Source organism: Hippopotamus amphibius, chromosome 8 (genome assembly GCF_030028045.1).
Source record: "Hippopotamus amphibius kiboko isolate mHipAmp2 chromosome 8, mHipAmp2.hap2, whole genome shotgun sequence".
Classification (NCBI taxonomy): domain Eukaryota; kingdom Metazoa; phylum Chordata; class Mammalia; order Artiodactyla; family Hippopotamidae; genus Hippopotamus; species Hippopotamus amphibius.
In genome coordinates this window covers 68,645,827-68,663,143 of record NC_080193.1, presented here as the reverse complement: position 1 = coordinate 68,663,143, position 17,317 = coordinate 68,645,827, and the positions used below count along the sequence as shown (strand labels likewise).

The 17,317-nt window shown below is 43.2% G+C and overlaps 1 protein-coding gene across 6 annotated transcripts in view; it reads left to right on the top strand.

Moving 5' to 3' along the window:
• CACNB4 (calcium voltage-gated channel auxiliary subunit beta 4) overlaps positions 1–17,317 on the top strand; it is a 126,948-nt gene that overhangs the window by 74,130 nt on the left and 35,501 nt on the right. For 5 of the 6 annotated variants that reach the window (XM_057745450.1, XM_057745451.1, XM_057745449.1 and 2 more), the window contains 6 exons: positions 2,465–2,584; positions 4,414–4,536; positions 11,258–11,388; positions 13,763–13,839; positions 15,359–15,378; positions 15,602–15,682. In XM_057745450.1, the coding sequence (XP_057601433.1) occupies positions 2,465–2,584; positions 4,414–4,536; positions 11,258–11,388; positions 13,763–13,839; positions 15,359–15,378; positions 15,602–15,682 (552 nt within the window). Of the gene's footprint in view, positions 1–2,464; positions 2,585–4,413; positions 4,537–11,257; positions 11,389–13,762; positions 13,840–15,358; positions 15,379–15,601; positions 15,683–17,317 lie in introns of those variants that run through there. The other variant, XM_057745454.1, reaches the window with a different exon arrangement.

The following is a 17,317-nucleotide window of genomic DNA, read 5'->3' as shown; positions in this document are numbered from 1 at the left end:
TATTTGCAGGAGTCCTTGAGTCACTTTTTGTGTTTGCAGATGATTGAATGCCACAATTTGAAGAATCGTTAACATAATTTCAGGAAATTAGCCATCTCCTAGTGTCAACAGTGGATTGTGTGTTTTAGCTGTTTGACTCACTGCTCTAGTGGGCAGCCTGTTTTCTTGAGAACGGCAGTCATTAGCCTTCCGCAGCACGCTTTCAAAACAAGTGCCTCCTTCCTGACTTCCTGCATCGTAATCACTTTATAGTCCAGACACCTTTGCAGACATCTAACACATTAAAATGGTCTACCACACACATCACACTTCAGCAAAGCATTGCCTATAACTAACACAAAACTGTTTTCATATATTTTTAGAAACATTGTTTCCTTTTTCTCTTACTCTGGATTTTATGCAGATATACCTAAATTTGGACAAAAGATTTATTCTGATAGAACTCACTTGTTTTAAAGGACTTCAAGGTAGCTCTCTTTTAAGCAATGAATGCATCTATAAAATAATCACCCTATATTTATTTACTTTGTAGGTCCAGATTTTTCCCCAGTAGATTTAGGCAGAGGAATCTGGTTATAATTTGGTTAGCAAATACATTTCCTCTGTAAAGGGCACTTTCAAAAGCACTACATAAAGTGCATGGATTTGGACACACTCCAGTTATCAAACTTACAGTGTAATCATTTTGCAGGATATAAATGTATCAATTCAACACATTGTACACTTTAACCTTACATAGTGTTATATGTCAATTATAGCTCAATAAAGCTGGGGAAAAAACTTACCATGTTTTCTATGCAGTAAATACAATAAAAACAGATACATTTCAAGATAGGCTATTGTGCATATGTATTTAAGAGAGTTGAAAAATGATTAGAATCCCTTAATTCTTTTTTTAAATCAAGGTAGAAATACTAGCACTAGGATATAGAAATGAGAATATCTACTTATTGGGCACTTACTATGTGCCAGGATCCTAGATTAAATATTTTAGTATCAAGTCCAGGTCAGTGTAGGGTTTGAAACTGCTGGCTCTAAGGTTGGACTCCCCAAGCTTGAATCCCAGATTCCCCACTGCTATACAGATTCAGTGAGACAAGGTATACAAAGTGTCTAGCTTCACACTGGTGTGATAGCCAGGGCTCAATAATCAGGTATTCATTATATCTTATCCCCTTTAATCCTGTGAAGTAAACAACATCTCCACTTTACAGATGAGACTGAGTCTTAGAGTGGTCTAGTAACTTGCATAAAGTTTTCAAAAGTGGTTGCAGAGTTAGAATTTAGAACCAGAGTTCTACTGGGCATTCTGATAAAACTCTAACCAGGAGTTTTTGCTGTAGGCTGCCAGGAAAATCTGTGCTGGGATTTTGTTATGGTGAGAAAAACTACCCCAGCTAAAATGACACCCTCTACTGAGACAAAGCTGTCCTTACAGGCAGCAAATTCACAAATAATGTGTAAATAAACCCTAACATTTCTAAGATTAGAAAAAAACTTTCAAAGGGCCCATTTCAGCAGTCAGCCCTTCTTAGAGTTCTTTTATTGCAGTGGGTAGCAAATTCTCAGCTATGTGGATAGGCATACACTTTTCAAAACACACTTTTCAAAATACACTTTTCAAAATCTGCGCCTGGTTTATGAAATATGCCAAATACATCAGTCCTATCAATACCTCTGCTGTGTAAATGTGATCATCTATGCAAATATCAACTTCTCATGCCAGCTTAAGAAAATTCTAAGGATGACGTTCTTTTAGCAAGCCAAAGGCAAACTTCTGGGCTGTTTGTTTTTGTTTTTAATTTTTTAGCTGCTGTGGTTTTCATCTCTTTTTATGGCATGAGCACCAAGTGATGTCCGCTGTCCCCAGTTCCTTGGCCACATGAATCAGGCTGGATTTCGTTGTTGTTCAAATAGCTCTTCTGGGCATGGGCTTCAGTTGAGGACATCCTTATTCAATGCTGTTGACATTGGAACTGGAAAATCATCTTACTAATGCAGATTTCTGCTTTGCTCTGTTGAAATATTAGATAAATTGATCATCTGTAATCCAAGATATGGATAAGGTTTAGCTCTTGTAATAGACTGAGTCTCTTTTTCCTTCAAATCTATATATAAAAGAGAGAATGGAATGAAACTTCAGTTCCACAAATCGATATGGGCTTAATATAAAGATAGCACAAAACAAGAAGATTTGGGGCTGAATATCACATAATTTTCATCGCAGTTTACTTTCTAGCACTTAATCCAGTCAAAATATTTCCCTTCACAACATTGCTACCTTCCGAATTACTCAGATGCTTAGCTATATTCTGCCATCTAAATTTATGTCTGCAATAAGGCACAGAGCGTATGCATCAAATTCTGTGTAAATGAGAGCTCACTCCAGGATGCTGTTACAGATGTGACAATTTCAGATGCTCCACATCACCTCATTCAAGCTACTCCGGGTTTTCCTTTCTAGGGGTCAGCGGATTCCTACACGAGCAGGCCGTCTGACTCTGATGTCTCTTTGGAAGAGGATCGGGAAGCAATTCGGCAGGAGAGAGAGCAGCAGGCGGCCATCCAGCTTGAGAGAGCAAAGGTGACGTTCTTGCCCCTCTTGGGTTCCAAAGTGGCATGTTGCTCAGCAGGTATCAGCTGCTCTTCCCCTGCCTCAGATTTCTCTGGAGTAATCATTTTATGGTCATCCTGATAAGACACCAGATTGCAAGGCTCCCTGATCTGTTCATCTCTGATAGTAACATTCTCAAGGGGCCATATCCTGAGACACGGACCCTTTCAACTTCCTTTCATGTTTGGTTTGGTGGTGAAAATTCTTGGTCAGCTTCTAACTTAGCAATTGTGGCCCATATCCAGCTTGCCCCGCCCCGTGTTGGCTGAGAGCCTCCCAGGAAACCAGTTTGCTCGCCCTGTTCTCCACGACAGCAGCCTTCATTACAGGCTGCATGTGCATAATTGGTCTATGGGTCTCCCTGTTGGTGTCTCTTTTCTTCCCTCTTGATTTCAGTCTCCCAACCTCAAGTTCACCATTCAGAACTTTGAACAATGATTAGCATTTCAGCAAAGATGAACAACAGAAGGCTTTGCCAAAAAAGACTTTCAGATATTCCACGGGGGGGGCGCAGAGGAATCCCTGTCCCCCATAGGAGACAACAAAGAACAAACTGCATTTTTGAGTGTTAGAACCAGAAGAGTCACTAGAGAGCTCCCATGCTATGTCTTTCAGGCTTTTTTTTTTTTTTTTTGAAGCACAGACCCCCTTGGTCAAATGGAATTTTATGCACAGTAACAGATATAACAGGTTCCTGGTCAGCCTCTTCTCCTCGCCCTTCACAACAGCCTCCTAAGGCATATTGATCCAGTCTTTCTAATTTTTAGAAGGAAAAAAAAATGGAAGCTCGGATAAAGTGGACTCCTTCCCTTTTTTATTTTCACAGTAAAATGTTTAAAAGAGTGGAGAGGGGAGGATGAGGCAGGTTCATGAGGTGTCTTCCTTTGCTTTGACACCCATGTTATCTGTGCTGGTTGCTGGAAAGGGTTTGGGGCAGTGCCTGGGAAAGGGCATCGGTGAGACTCTAACTCAGGTCCTGCCTCAATGCTCTTGCTCCCGAGACATGTTCCCAACACGAATGAATGAGCCCATAACAGAGCAGCCCAGGATTGCAGGAGCCTGGTGTTCTCACTTGTGGCTAATTTTTGTTTTAGTTTTCTCTCAGAGTCTATTTTGTGGCTGTTGTGGTCACCCAAATGTCAGCGGCAGCACTGTTAGTATAGGCTGGTGGTTTGCTTAGCCTCTGCCAAGCTGCACCAGCCCAAGAGCACTTTGCTGCAGAGAAATTTGTCTAAAAGGAGTTTCAGAAGCAGCCTCTGTTAGCTAGGGAGAAGGTGATGTGTGGGCAGCTCTGCCCTTCCTGTCTACCCTGGCAGGACAAGGTATTCTATTGCGTGGGATCCCTCAGGTTTTTAGATCTAAGGCTATTTCAAAAATATTTGTTTTACTCTCCACCATCTTTCTATTTAAGACCCAGTATACGTTTCCTGTACCTCAAGGTGGAGGTGTCTGTTATCATTTAAAATAACAAACTTAAGTTTTATGACTAGAGGATAAAGCAGACTGCCTCTCCCACCTTTCCATCCCTTCCCCAAGACTTTAGGGCGCGATTCTTGGGGTTGTTGGAAAGTATGATAGGAGGGGAACATGGTTGGGCTGATAGGACTGAATCCTTTTCAGAGTCCTTTCTGCAGATTTTTCAGTGCTGCCTGGGAATGAGAAACCCAGTTGAGATCCCTCTTTGGAAAGTGATTTCTCTTACTGCCTGGTACTACCCATTATCTGATTCTACATTACAATGTGAAAAAATCCTCCTCTGTCTTCCTCCCTCCATCCTTATTCCATGGTTCTGTTCCCAGTCCAAACCTGTAGCATTTGCTGTGAAGACGAATGTGAGCTACTGTGGTGCCTTGGATGAGGATGTGCCTGTTCCAAGCACAGCCATCTCCTTTGACGCCAAGGACTTTCTACACATTAAAGAGGTAAATGTAGGGCACTCTGTATCCCTTAATCTGCTACAAGGCCAAGGCCAGGAATCAACTCTGAGCCAAATCTAACTGGAGAGGAGCCCCAAGGAGCTGCCAATGTGTTACCTCATTTAATCGGCTAAGCCTTCCAAATCCATTCCTTCTCACCTGGATTTAGAAGCCTGAGATCACTGCTTGCATTATCACACATTTACAATATTGAATCACAACCATCATAAGATGGATTTGGGACAGACCTGTGGTCCTCTGGTCACCTTTTAATCACCTACCATGATGGCAGAGCAGAGATCAATGGGTCCAATTTAGGGAAACATGAGTTTGGTGGCATGGTGCCTACCCAGAAGGCACCATTTACAAGAAATGTTGTCATTTAAACATCTGGATTATTGTCACATGGACCTTGACCTGGAAACCAACACTAGAGAGTAAAATAATTAAAGTGTTAAAGCTAAGAGAAGGGCAGAGGACTTTGAGAAACAGAAAGCTTGAGGAATTAAGCACTTGAGGCCTCGCACCTTGAAAGATGGAATAGGGACATCAAAAACTTTCACTTACTCAGCCTAGGTATATTGAAATCCTGCTTCATGTCAGACATTGTGCTGGGCACTCAGTGATCAGAGAAGAAGGCCCACTGTCCCTGCTGCCAGGGAGCTCAGAGTCTGGTGGAGGAAACAGACAAGTGCATAGTTTCTGCATGGGATGAGGAGTTCTGTTACAGTAAAATTGAATGGGTGTTGTGGGAGCCCAGAGAAAGAGCAGGAGGGATGACACGGCTTAGGAGGAGGAGGATAGGGGGCTGGAAAGCCGTTCAGAAGTGGTGAAGCCTGAGTTCAGGCTGGGGTGAGGGGTGGCAGTAGCATCAAGTGAAAGGGACAGCTGGGGACAACGCGCGCAGCGTGACTGGAGGGCGGTAAGTGGGGAGTAGTGCAGGGGATGGGCCACGTCAGAGAGGCAGGGCCAGATGAGAGAGGGCCCCATAGGTCACGGCAAGGGGGCTGGACTTGATCACCAGGCAGTGGGCTGGAGAGGAATTTTGAATAAAGGATGGGTGTGACCAGCCTTGTCTCTTAGCGTGGTGACCCTGATGGTTGAGGGGGTATGGCAGAAGCTGAGGAGACATGGTAAGTCTGGACAGTGGCTGAAGCAGAGAGAGAAGGGGCAGCTGGGACAGAGAGTTAAGAGGCAAATAGACCGGACTGGGAGATTTCACATGGGTGGGGGATAGTAGAGAAAGTGAGATAAAGAGAAATGAAAGCTGGAGGGCAGTTTTTCCAGCTCACCTGAATGGGTAGAGGGTGGTGTCAGCTATCAGAATAAAGAAGGCTGAGAGGGGAGAAGATTTGTGACAGGAGTGATGTGCTTATAAATTTGCTGTTAGGTGCACTGTGTCTCAGGCGCTGGGAATCTCCCATGAAGTTACTCGACAGGCCTTTCCCCACATAATCTGGAGGCCAGAGGAGAGGAATTGCAGTTTGCTTTTCCTAAGTGCTTTCAGTTGAAAAGGAGGACAGGTTTTAGCCAGGAGAAGGCAGCATAGAGTTGAGGGAGTGTTTTTACAAGTTTATTTGCTTTTTTTGTTTCTGGGTTTTTTTTTGGGTGGGAAAGATGTAAGTATGTTTTCCATGCCAAGATGTTGAACCCAGTGAAATATATTGGAAGGAAAAGACCTAACTGATGGAGTGAGGAGTTGGAGAAGAGGGGAGGAGATGGCATCTAGAATGTGGGTGCAAGAAGTGACGTAGGCGGAGTCAGGAGGAAAGTCTTGCCTTCCTTGAACTTCCCTGCTCTGCACAGGATTTTCCAATGGGGTTGGAGGCATACATTGGAGGACATTCCTATTTGGTAGTTTCCATTGGCTCTGCTGAGAAGGAGGCATTAGAAATTGGATCTTAGAAAATGGAGAGTGTATATAACATTTGTCAAAACCCATAGAAGGTACCCCACGACTCTGGGTGATAATGATGAGGCACTGCAGGTTCATCATTGTAGCAATGTACCGCGCTCCTGGGGGATGTTGCTAGTGGGGCGGCCACCCACATGGAGAGGCAGGGGTATATGGGAACTCTCTGTACTTTTCACACAATTTTGCTGTGAACCTAGCATTGCTCTTAAAAATAAAGTTTATTAATTAAAAACATTTTTTTAAAAAGAAAAAGGAGAGTATAAGGGTGAAACAATAAAGTGAAACCTGACCCTGAGAAGCCTGAAGAATGTGATCAACATAGACATGTCACTTACTGTCACTGAGACACCTGCACTTACCTTCTGGTCCAAAACGAGATATGCAGTTAATATATAACAATTTGAAAATCACTGTCTTTTAAAACTCTGCATTCTACAATAGCATTAGTGACACCAAGACATATATATTTTGGATTTTTTAACTATATGATAGCAAGTAGGTCAAACACTGGATTGTCCACAGATGTCTCACTGTCTTTCCATTGTGCCCACGTGACCTGGGTGAAAGCCTACATTTGTTCCTTTGTTCCATTCAAGATATAGTTCTCGAGCGTTTAGTATATGCTAATGTTGGCAGATACTGTCTGACAGATGTTGTCTGGCAGCTGTAAACAGAGCAGACAGAGTCCCTTCCCTCATGGACTTAAATTCTAGTGCAGAGACAGATAATGAAAAAATAAATAATTACAAATTGTGAATGCCTTGTGGAAAAAATGAACCAGAGGCTGGAAATCTTAAAACATAGGGATGAGAGAGTTATATACTTTTAAATATAGAGGTGATCAAAGAAGGCCTTGCTGAGGATGTGACTTTTAAGCAGAGCAGCCAGCCTTAAAAAGAGCAAGGAGAAGCCTTCTAGGAAGAGGAACAGTATGTATAAAGGCCCTGTGGTAGGAAAAAATTACCTGGCACAATCAAACAACTGGAAGAAGCTCGTACAGCTGGAATGCAGTGAGCCAGGGATCTAGTAGCAGGAAACAGAGTTGTAGAAGTAAGCAGGGCACAGGTCAAGTAGGACCTTAAGGTAATGGTGAGACTTCAGATTTTATTCTAAATATAGTAAGAAGCCACTAAAGACTTTAAAAACAAAGGAATGGGATGAATTTTTTTCTTGAAGGCTACTCTGATTGTTGTAGAGACAGTGGATTGGAGTAGGATAAGTATGGAATCAGGGAGACCATTAGAACTATGCGAGGTGAGAGATAATGGGCCTGAGCCAGCCTGTTGTCAGTGAGATGGAGAGAAGTAGACACATTTGAGATATGTTGTAGAAATTCAATGAAGAATGCGGCTGATGGACCACATGTAGGAGCTAAGATTAAGGGAGAAATCAAAGATGATCAAGGAAATCCAGGTTTATGAATTGAGCAACTAGGATTGAGTTGACCAGCATGGGGTGAGGACAGATGGGAAGGGAGGTTAGGGAGTGGACATCTCAAACGAGATACGAAGTAGAAAGTTAGATGTAAGAATTCGGAGCTCAAAGGAAGGGGTTGGGCCAAAGATATAAGTTTGGATTATTAGTTTATCCAGGTGGCATTTAAAGCTGAGGTAACGAATGAACTCACCTAAAGAGAGAGGAGAGGGAGGAGAGAAGACAACCCTGGATCAAACCCAAAGGAATTCCATCCTGCAAAAGTGGGGTGCATGAAAAGATTCAACAATTAAGGAAAAGGAGAAATGTGAGATATGGGAGGAAAATCAGGACGGAGCAATGCATGGATATCAAGAGAGAAGCGTGTGTCCAAAAGGAGGAGGCAGCCAGTTGTGGCCAATGTTGTGATATGTCACCTAAGAAAAGGAGAAAGGAATGGATATTGGGTTGGCAACATGGTGGTCAGCGGTGTGGAGGTCCCTGGGACCGTTGTCTGCAATTGTGGAGATGGAAGCCAGATGGAGTATGATGAGGAGAGAAGGAGAGTTAGGAAGTATATTTAGCAAACACAGACCATGCTTTCAAGAGAGTTGACACCAACCAGGCAGTAGACTGAAAAGGGTATGACGTCAAAAGAGATTTTCTTTCAAAATGGGAGCCATCAGAGCACCTGTACGTGCTGCTATCAGGCACCAGAGAGAAAGGGAGAAATTGATGGGAAAGGAGAGAGAGGCAAGGGAGTAACATTTTCGGTAGTCAGGAAGCATGCGATCCAGACCCCGCGTGGAGGGAAGGGGAACACTTATTCACGGTAACATGCAGGCACCGATGGCTCAGAGTCTTGGTTATGAGAAGCTGAGGAAGCATCAAGTTGACAGCTTCTGCTTTCTCGATCGTGTATGAGGTAGGGTTATCCACATCTGCCTAGAAGACAAGGGCTCTCAACCTGAAACGTGCCCTGGAATCTGAGTGGTTAAGTTGACGTTGTCTCACAGTTCCCATCAAAAATGACCAAACCGTATTCATTAGCTGCTTGTACCCATCCTTTCCAAGGAGAAGCAGCACTTTAAACAGTAAGAGAAGTTCTCGCATATGCCACGTACGCTACTCACACCCTCATCCCCACCGTGCTGTGCTTTATTGTTTTCCTCTGTTCCATCAGTCTTCTCCATTTGTCCAGTTGGTTGCCTTTTTTATCTGTATGCTCCTTGGTCAGTGACTTTCTCTTGTCTGGCAGTTTGATGTATGGTACTGAGCTGGTAATCCTATGCAGATTAGAGCCACTTGTTTTCAGATCTTGAAATCTCAGGTAAGGAAACATCTTAGAAAGAGAAAGTGCTCATCGTTTTAGGGAAAGCAAAATGAGAAGGATCGGAACAGCACTAAGGTGACCTTGCCAGGAAACTGGCACGTGCTCCCGGAACATCAACACAAGTGAACCTATTTCTATAATTGAGTTGTAGCCTCTCCACTCATCCTAGAAAGCCATTTGGGATGCTCTGTTTTTAGTACTTTCTCAGTAACGAAAAGCTTAAACGCAGAGAAATGCTATAGCTCTCCTTATCACATATACCAAATGACCAGTGATTTAAGTCCTTGAACGTACAACGCAGCTTTCCCCCAGGTGGCTCAAAGACCTTTATTTAACATTGAGTCAGATTCTCACTGTGCTTTACCTATTTCCTAGAACTAAGGTAAAACGTCTTGGGAAGTTGTGTTAAGACTTCAGGAACCCCTTTAAAGTCATTTGGGTACCTCTTGGTAAGTTAGTGTTCTGGTGGGCTAACTTGATTTCAGAAAGTAACTTAAGCCGTAGGAAACTATGACTCAGTCTCTGTTTTGTCTGCATCACAGTAAAATTTAAATTCCAGATCTATGCACCAAACATTCTAAAAGGGTCCCGTTGCCTTTTGTTAATTCCAAAATAAACAGATCTGTTATTTCAGGCGTGTTATCCTGAAATAAAAGATGAGAAGACAGGAGAAACTGAGACCTAGGTTGTTCAAGGTATTGTATTAGGTGAACTCACATTTCTTCAGTGCAGGCTCAGACTGCATGCCGCGCATGCCTTGTGTAGGAGCTGTGTGCATAACAAAAGCCAAATCTCTAAATCATGTCTTTTTGCTTTTGAAACTGTTACTCAGAATTACTCACAGTTACTCGGAATTTCATGCTGTGATGATTCCATGGAACCATCCATTCCTCCTTCACAACATGTCAACGTCATATACATATAAATTCTACTGTTCTCTGGGCTAAGCAAAATACACCATATAGAGTTACATTCTGAAAAACTATATGCTTCCTGGATCAAAGAGAGAGTTACCTTGCCCAACGCGGATAAAGACAATAAAGGAAGTTTTTGGAATTGTCTCTGGAGGATGTAAACAGTAGGACTAATATCGGCTTTCTAGAAAGCACCTCGCTGAAACCTTCCCTCAAGGCAGGTCGCTTGGATTAAACATGCCTTCAGCCCTAGGATTCAGCAGATCTAGCATTACAAATGTAGTTTTGCTGGCTCACCCAATAAGACCACGTTCACCCCATACTGGCTGAAGCCTTTGTGCGGGTCTGTTTCCCAAGTTTACATGTCATGGAATTTTATTTAAATGGAAATTCCTTCATTCCTGTTGGGCTTCAGGCCATTTGGAGATTGTTCCAAAAATTCCACCTATGTAAAATATGCTTAGCCTTTGTACGAGTAGGCTTGTTTTTCTTCAGGTAGTAAGATGGACCTTGATTTGCAAACCTGTGTTTGGAAGATTATAATTTTTCCCCAGAGACAGTAGAACACAGATAGTACGGTGGAATTTTTACCTCAAAGCTTTTGACAAATAACAGACTATTCAGTGTATTTCATCTTAGACTTGTCTATCTTGTCTTCCAGAGTTCTAATTACATTGGTGCCTATTTATCCTTATAAAGTCTGTTCCTTAAGAATTGGCTCGGGCTTCTTGACAAGGACCAAAGGAATCCAAATGTTAAGACCTAACGTTAGCCCAGGGATTGACAAACGGTGACCCACAGGCTGAAACCAGCCTGCTGCCTTTTTTGGAAAGAAAAAATGTATTAAAACACAGCCATGCTTACTTGTTTGCTTTTTGTCTGCAGCTGCTTCCACACGGCAATAGCAGATAACAGCAGTTGCAGCTAAGACTATATGGCCTGCAAACCCCAAAGTATTTACAATCTGGGCCTTTAGATAAAAGGCCCGATACATATTATATAGTATAATATACTATGAATAGTGTTGGTATATATAATATAGTAGAGTATAATGTTATATAATATAGTGTTTTGTTCTTTTCGCCCCCGGAGATTAATAAATGTGGAGGCAAGTGAATTACTATTGATAGCAGTTTTATTCCTGCATTCCAGAAATACAACAATGATTGGTGGATAGGAAGGCTGGTGAAAGAAGGCTGTGAGATTGGCTTCATCCCAAGTCCGCTTAGATTGGAGAACATACGGATTCAGCAGGAACAGAAAAGAGGACGTTTTCACGGAGGGTAAGGCTCCTTCCCTTCTCTAAATTTTTTTTTGGGTGGGGGTGGATAGGAAAATTAGATGATACTTTCAAGTTTGCTTGTTAGGTAAAAACTGTATGCTTTCAAAGTGAAAGCTACTTTTCTGTGTGCAAGGCGTTTCTGAAATTGACCAAAGGGGTTTCAGATAGTTCACTCTCCCAGTTGTGTGCTGAAGCCTGAGGCCCCTGGAATCAGCATGACTTCTGCACTGGAGACTGTTTTCTGTGGCTTCAGCAAACCCTCCTGGGAACCTAAGCCTTCCTCCGTGAGAGTCACGTAGGGCATCCTTTCCCAGCACAGTGAGTGGGGGTCTGGCATCATGGCTTTTCTCGGCTAACTTTCAGGGACTCTCTTTCAAGTGGGCATGGAATGCCATGGCACGTATGATACCATCGCAGAACTAGTAGCCCCTTCTCCAGGGTTTGTTGTGGCCACTGCCATCACTTGGTAATGCAGGCAAGACTCTGTCCAGCTTAGATGAATTAACCTCTAGTGAACTCATGAAATAGCCACAAAGATCTCAGAGTGCAGGTCTTTAAAGGTCCCAGGGATGCAAGCAAAGCCTGAGAGGAGAAGTCAGAATCATGCTGAGCATGCATATATTGTGAGCCTACGTTGAAGCACTGATTTGATATGTTACCATTTTTTCCCCTCAGATCTTTATTGGAGCATAATTCTTTTGCAGTGTTGTGCAGTTTCCACTGTACAGCAAAGAGAATCGGCTGTATTTACACACATATCCCCATATCCCCTCCCTCTTGAGCCTCCCTCCCATCCTCCCTATCCCACCCCTCTAGGTTGTCACCAAGCATCAAGTTGTGTTACCATTTTTTGAAAGTCCTAAAATAGAATCAGTTCTTTCTCTCAACCCTCAACCTGTTTTTTCCATTACATCCTCTTCTGTTTCAAAAACTCCTCTGTTCTTTAGGAGCCCTTTTGCTTTTGTCATATTGGGAACCTCTTAAATAGTGGTAGGAGATCACAAAAGTACAGTGTCAGCCCCACTTTTAATTGTCAGTTTTTTTTAGTATATAACGTGCCTGTAATATTATTAATGATTAATCCCTCTTATTCCTTCTTCTCTAGACATTTTATCTCTCTTGCTGCTCCTTAAACATACTGGGAGAAACATGTTCCTGTCTCAGGACCTTTGCAATTGCTGTTTCCTTTTACTGGACCCTTTCCTTCACTTTTGTTTCCACTGGATCACTCCTTCATCTGCTTCAGATCTTTGTTAAACATCATCTTTTCAATGACCCCTTTCCTGCCGCCATATTTAAAGTTGAATCCACTTCTTTTCCCTTGCTTCTTATCTCTCTCCCGACTCAGTTTCCTCTGTTGCACTTATTACTGTCAGAAATGCTATATATTTACCTAGTCATCTGTTTGATACTTATATTTCCCACTAGAATTTGTCTGCATAAGGGAAGGAATTTTGTTTTGCCCCCCACAGTTGTATTCCTAAAACAGTGACTACGCAGTAAATATGTGAATGAAATAATCAATGAATTATTATCACCATTGCCAAAGTTACTCTATTATTATTATTATTCCATGACATTATTATATACTTCTGAACTAAAGGCTTACTTTGCCACAGGCACAAGAGTAAAACCAAGAGCTCAAAGACATGATCTTATTTTATCTTTATATCAGCTCTGAAGTGTACTTTCTCCTTCTAGAGATGGGAAAACTCAGGCATAAAGATGTGATATGGTGTGCCAAGGTCCCACAGCTAGGAATCGACAAAGCCAGGATGAGAAATCACATTGTCCTGACTCTAGGGACCACACTTCAACAATGAAGGAGGGGACCCTGGAGAAGTGGGAAGGTGGGCTCCTAAGGGCCCCGGTGGGCTCCAGAGAAGTTTCCCAAGCTACATGCAGGAACCAGTGCCGATGAGCTTCCATTCCATTCCATAATATTATTCATGACCAAATCCTTGCTGCCAGTTCTTAATTCTGATCCCCACATAACTGCTTTTAAGAAGTGCTTCTCCCAGGTCTTATCGCTTGTTCTGAGCTGTATTTGGCATCCAGTTAGCGCATTGGTGACCGGTGTTGGTTAAGCAGGCAGTTCACAAGAACGTTCCTATTAGTGATTCTTTGGCCTCATTTCTGCATTGAATAGGAGAGATACTTTCACAAAATATTTCCAGGTCCTACTTAGTTTCCCACTTTCTCTGAGAAAGGAGATCAAAGAAAACATTTGGGCAGATCCTTGAAGTTCTCTATAGCAGGACTTGGTATGTTTTGAATTATTTAGTAGGATTAAGGCCAAAGAAAGCTTTGTACTCTCAGGTTCTATTTTCAAGGAATCTGGGGACTGAATCTTAAGTTTCTTTTCTATATCTTAGGAAATCCAGTGGAAATTCTTCTTCAAGTCTTGGAGAAATGGTATCAGGGACATTTCGAGCAACCCCCACATCAGCAGGTGAGGGTTTTAGACTTGTTTAATGGAATGTATTCCTTTCTTAATAAATGAAAATGCATGCAAGTATTTTTACTAATTTGGAAGCAGTTTAAAGATTTGACAAAGATTTTTCTACTTAACATTTCATTGCTCATTTGCTTTCTATAGTAATTTGATTTGATTTAAAGGGTACTTGTGGTACTAGAAATTCAGAGATCATTGTAATATAATTTTGTAAAATCTTATTTGACGTCTATTTTATAAGTCATTCAAAAGAAAGTTCATCATGCCACCCAGAAACCCAGCAGACTTTAAGATGGTGAGGGCCTACCAATTAAAAAGTTTTTAAAAAGTTGAAAAGTCTCAAGAAGATGCTCTGTTCAAGTCTCCATGTGAAACTTTAGGATGTGTTGGTACAGCCTGGGCTGTGGAGGTGGGGAGGATTGAAGCAGAGAATAAGGTTGGACCCAGATGACCTCATTTCTGTTTGGACAGCAGAGAACTGAGCCCTGGAATTAATGGTAATGAAGGGACGGTGGTGGCCCAATCAGGAGTTGTGCGTTTAGAAATTATGGAGGTATTCAAGCAGAAATTTTTCTTCTGCCACATTCCCCGACTCCTATAGGCTCATTTCATTCTGCCCCAGAATTGATGCTGCATGAAGGCATCCAGGATTACCAATTTGGAATGACAGATACAAGGTCTATCCTGGCCTACCATCATTGTAGGAAACTGGATTGGTTCTGAAACAGATCTGAGTGTCTGGGCCCTTGTTCATGTGAATTCTGATCTCCAGGGCTCTGAACCAAACTCTGGGTCTCTAGGTTGTCCCCAAGTGGACTGGACCTGCTTGGGTGGCCACAAAGCCACTTTAATCAGATATTGAGTATATTTTTCCTCATCTCCATTTGTTGGACATTTAGGGCATTGCAGCTTTCCGCTATTACAAACAAGAAAGAACAGGAGTAACTGATTATAAATTACTTGAAATGAAGAGCAACATAGTAGGAAAAATGTGTCAATATTCTGGAAAGTGGGCAGAAAGACTTAAGGACACAAAAAACACTGAAATTTTTCGATAGTTAACCAAAATTTCAAATCCAAAAGTAACGAGCGAGTGAGGTCATGATCATTATTATCCAAGTTATTATTCTAAGTTTCTTTTTATCAGATTTGATTTGTCCAAGTTGCTCTCAGCTACGCTGCATGCTGTGTCCAGCACGGGAATAGCCCATGGCCTGTGGGTGGCCCGGCCTGTGGGTGGCCCAGCCCGTGTTGTTATGAAATCCACCCTCCCCGCCCTACGTGGAATCAGGATATAAGGTCATTCGCATGGGGAGGAAGTTGTCTGTTTTGGGGTTTGTCTTCAAAATTGGCCCGACCAGAATGAAGTAGTAGAGCAGGGCTCTGCAGAGTGGGTGAATCAGAAAATGACGAGAATGACAGGGACAGATGGGTACGTTCTTCCATCTTTTACAATCGTGTGCTAACAATGACAGAGGTTGCATATTTTGATATGGCTCTCATTGTTGTCTTTTAGCAAAACAGAAGCAAAAAGTGGTAAGTTGTGTTTCCTTTTTAAATCTACGGTGAAGGTTTCTATCCATACACGCCTGTAATGCTCCATTTCAGTGACCCAAATGGCTATAAAATAAGGGAGGAGCCTCCTTGGTGGGACCTGTGGTCATCATTTCTCATTTGACCTGAGGATTGTGAATGTTGTGGCTGTGGAGGAGGTGCGCTGACCCTCCCCTTGTCACACGTGTCCCATCATCTTTTTCAGACGGAGCACATCCCTCCCTACGATGTTGTGCCATCCATGCGGCCGGTGGTGTTAGTGGGGCCGTCACTGAAGGGCTATGAGGTACATGTACCAGTCTGTTACGCTTCAGTTCTCGATCAAGAACCTGGGAGACAGCCATTCAGAACTGGCTCCTCGGGCTCTGCTTACACGTGGGTCCCGAAGGGAGCCAGCCCTCAGCTCCTGAAGGCAGGAGGTACAGCATGGGGCCCTCCACTCTTTCCTCCCTCTCCGTCCCACTTCTCGTCTTTCATGTATTACAGTGTTCAGAAATAACTCTCTCAAAGTAGTTATAATGGGAAGTTCTGGTCAAAGGTTTGCTCAGCATTCAATTCAAAGGAAAGGATTTCATCTGTCTCAACTGTTCCCATGGCTATTAGAAATAATAAGTATGAGCAGCACAAGGGAACATGTAAGGCAGTCTGCCAGCAAACCTCACCTGAAAGCACCAACAAATCTCACCTCGCTGGCTGCTCAAGACGATGGCATATTCCACCAAACATTTCTCTGCTTCTTTAAAGGACGTATAAAAGGAGAAAACACTCCACTAAAAATAGTAATGAGCTCCTTCAGAGATCAATTAAACAATGTAAGAAGGAAAAGAGTAAAAGTTAGATTACTGCATTTCAGATGTTGCCATTTTGACTTTCTGCCAGAATGGATAAGAGTAAGCGGGGTAGGGACTTTCCTAGGTGGCGCAGTGGTAAAGAATCCGCCTGCCGATGCAGGGGACAAGGGTTTGAGCCCTGCCTTGGAAAGATCTCACATGCCACGGAGCAACTAAGCCCGTGCGCCACAACTATTGAGCCTGTGTTCTAGAGCTCATGAGCCACAACTACTGAGCCCATGTGCCGCAACTATTGAAGCCACGCACCTAGAGCTCGTGCTCCACAGCAAGAGAAACCACTACAATGAGGAGCCTGCGCACCACAATGAAGAGTAGCCCCCACTCTCAGCAACCAGAGAAAGCCCGTGTGCAGCAACAAAGACCCAATGTAGCCAATAAATAAATAAAATAAATAAATTTATATAAAAAAAAAAGAGTAAGTGGGGTAGGACGTTAAAATCTGAAGGTGGGCGACCTCCAAGGCACCGTTCCCGCTGAGTTAGCACGATGTCTGGCACAGAAGAGGAATTTGTTGACTGAATTAATAAGCCTCTCTGAGACAGATTTAAGAATCTCATCTCCTTCTCCCCTGCCCTCCCTCTCCCCCTTCGCTCCTTCTCCTCCCCTCCCCTTCTCCGTAGGGAGTATCAGAGGAAGAGCAGGAGAGTGGTCTACAGAAATTCAGCCCTGGGCGTGGGGAATTTCCACCAAGTTGCACAGACTAGCGGGAGGCAGAGCCCAGGGCCGGCCTGAGGAGCTCTAGCTGCTCTTCTCTGGAGGCAGCACCACTCAGGCCTGCCAAGGACAGGCTGCACCTGCGCACAGAGCCAGCCTGTCGTGGTCTCCTGGAGGCAGTTCTGTCCCCTAAAATGAGATGAGGGTTTGCCTGGGATATAGTGAACACTGCTGGTTCACTCCTCTGCACCCTGGAGGAGAACCAAAGGGGGGAAATTGAATAAGTGCAAGTGGTGAAGTATGAAAAACTCCATCCACGGTCACCTGCTCTGTCCCTCCCCCACCAGACGACTGGCTGCGATCAGGTCTTTGCTCCGTCAGAGTGCCCTTCCCTTCCAGCTCTCTCACTTTTGACT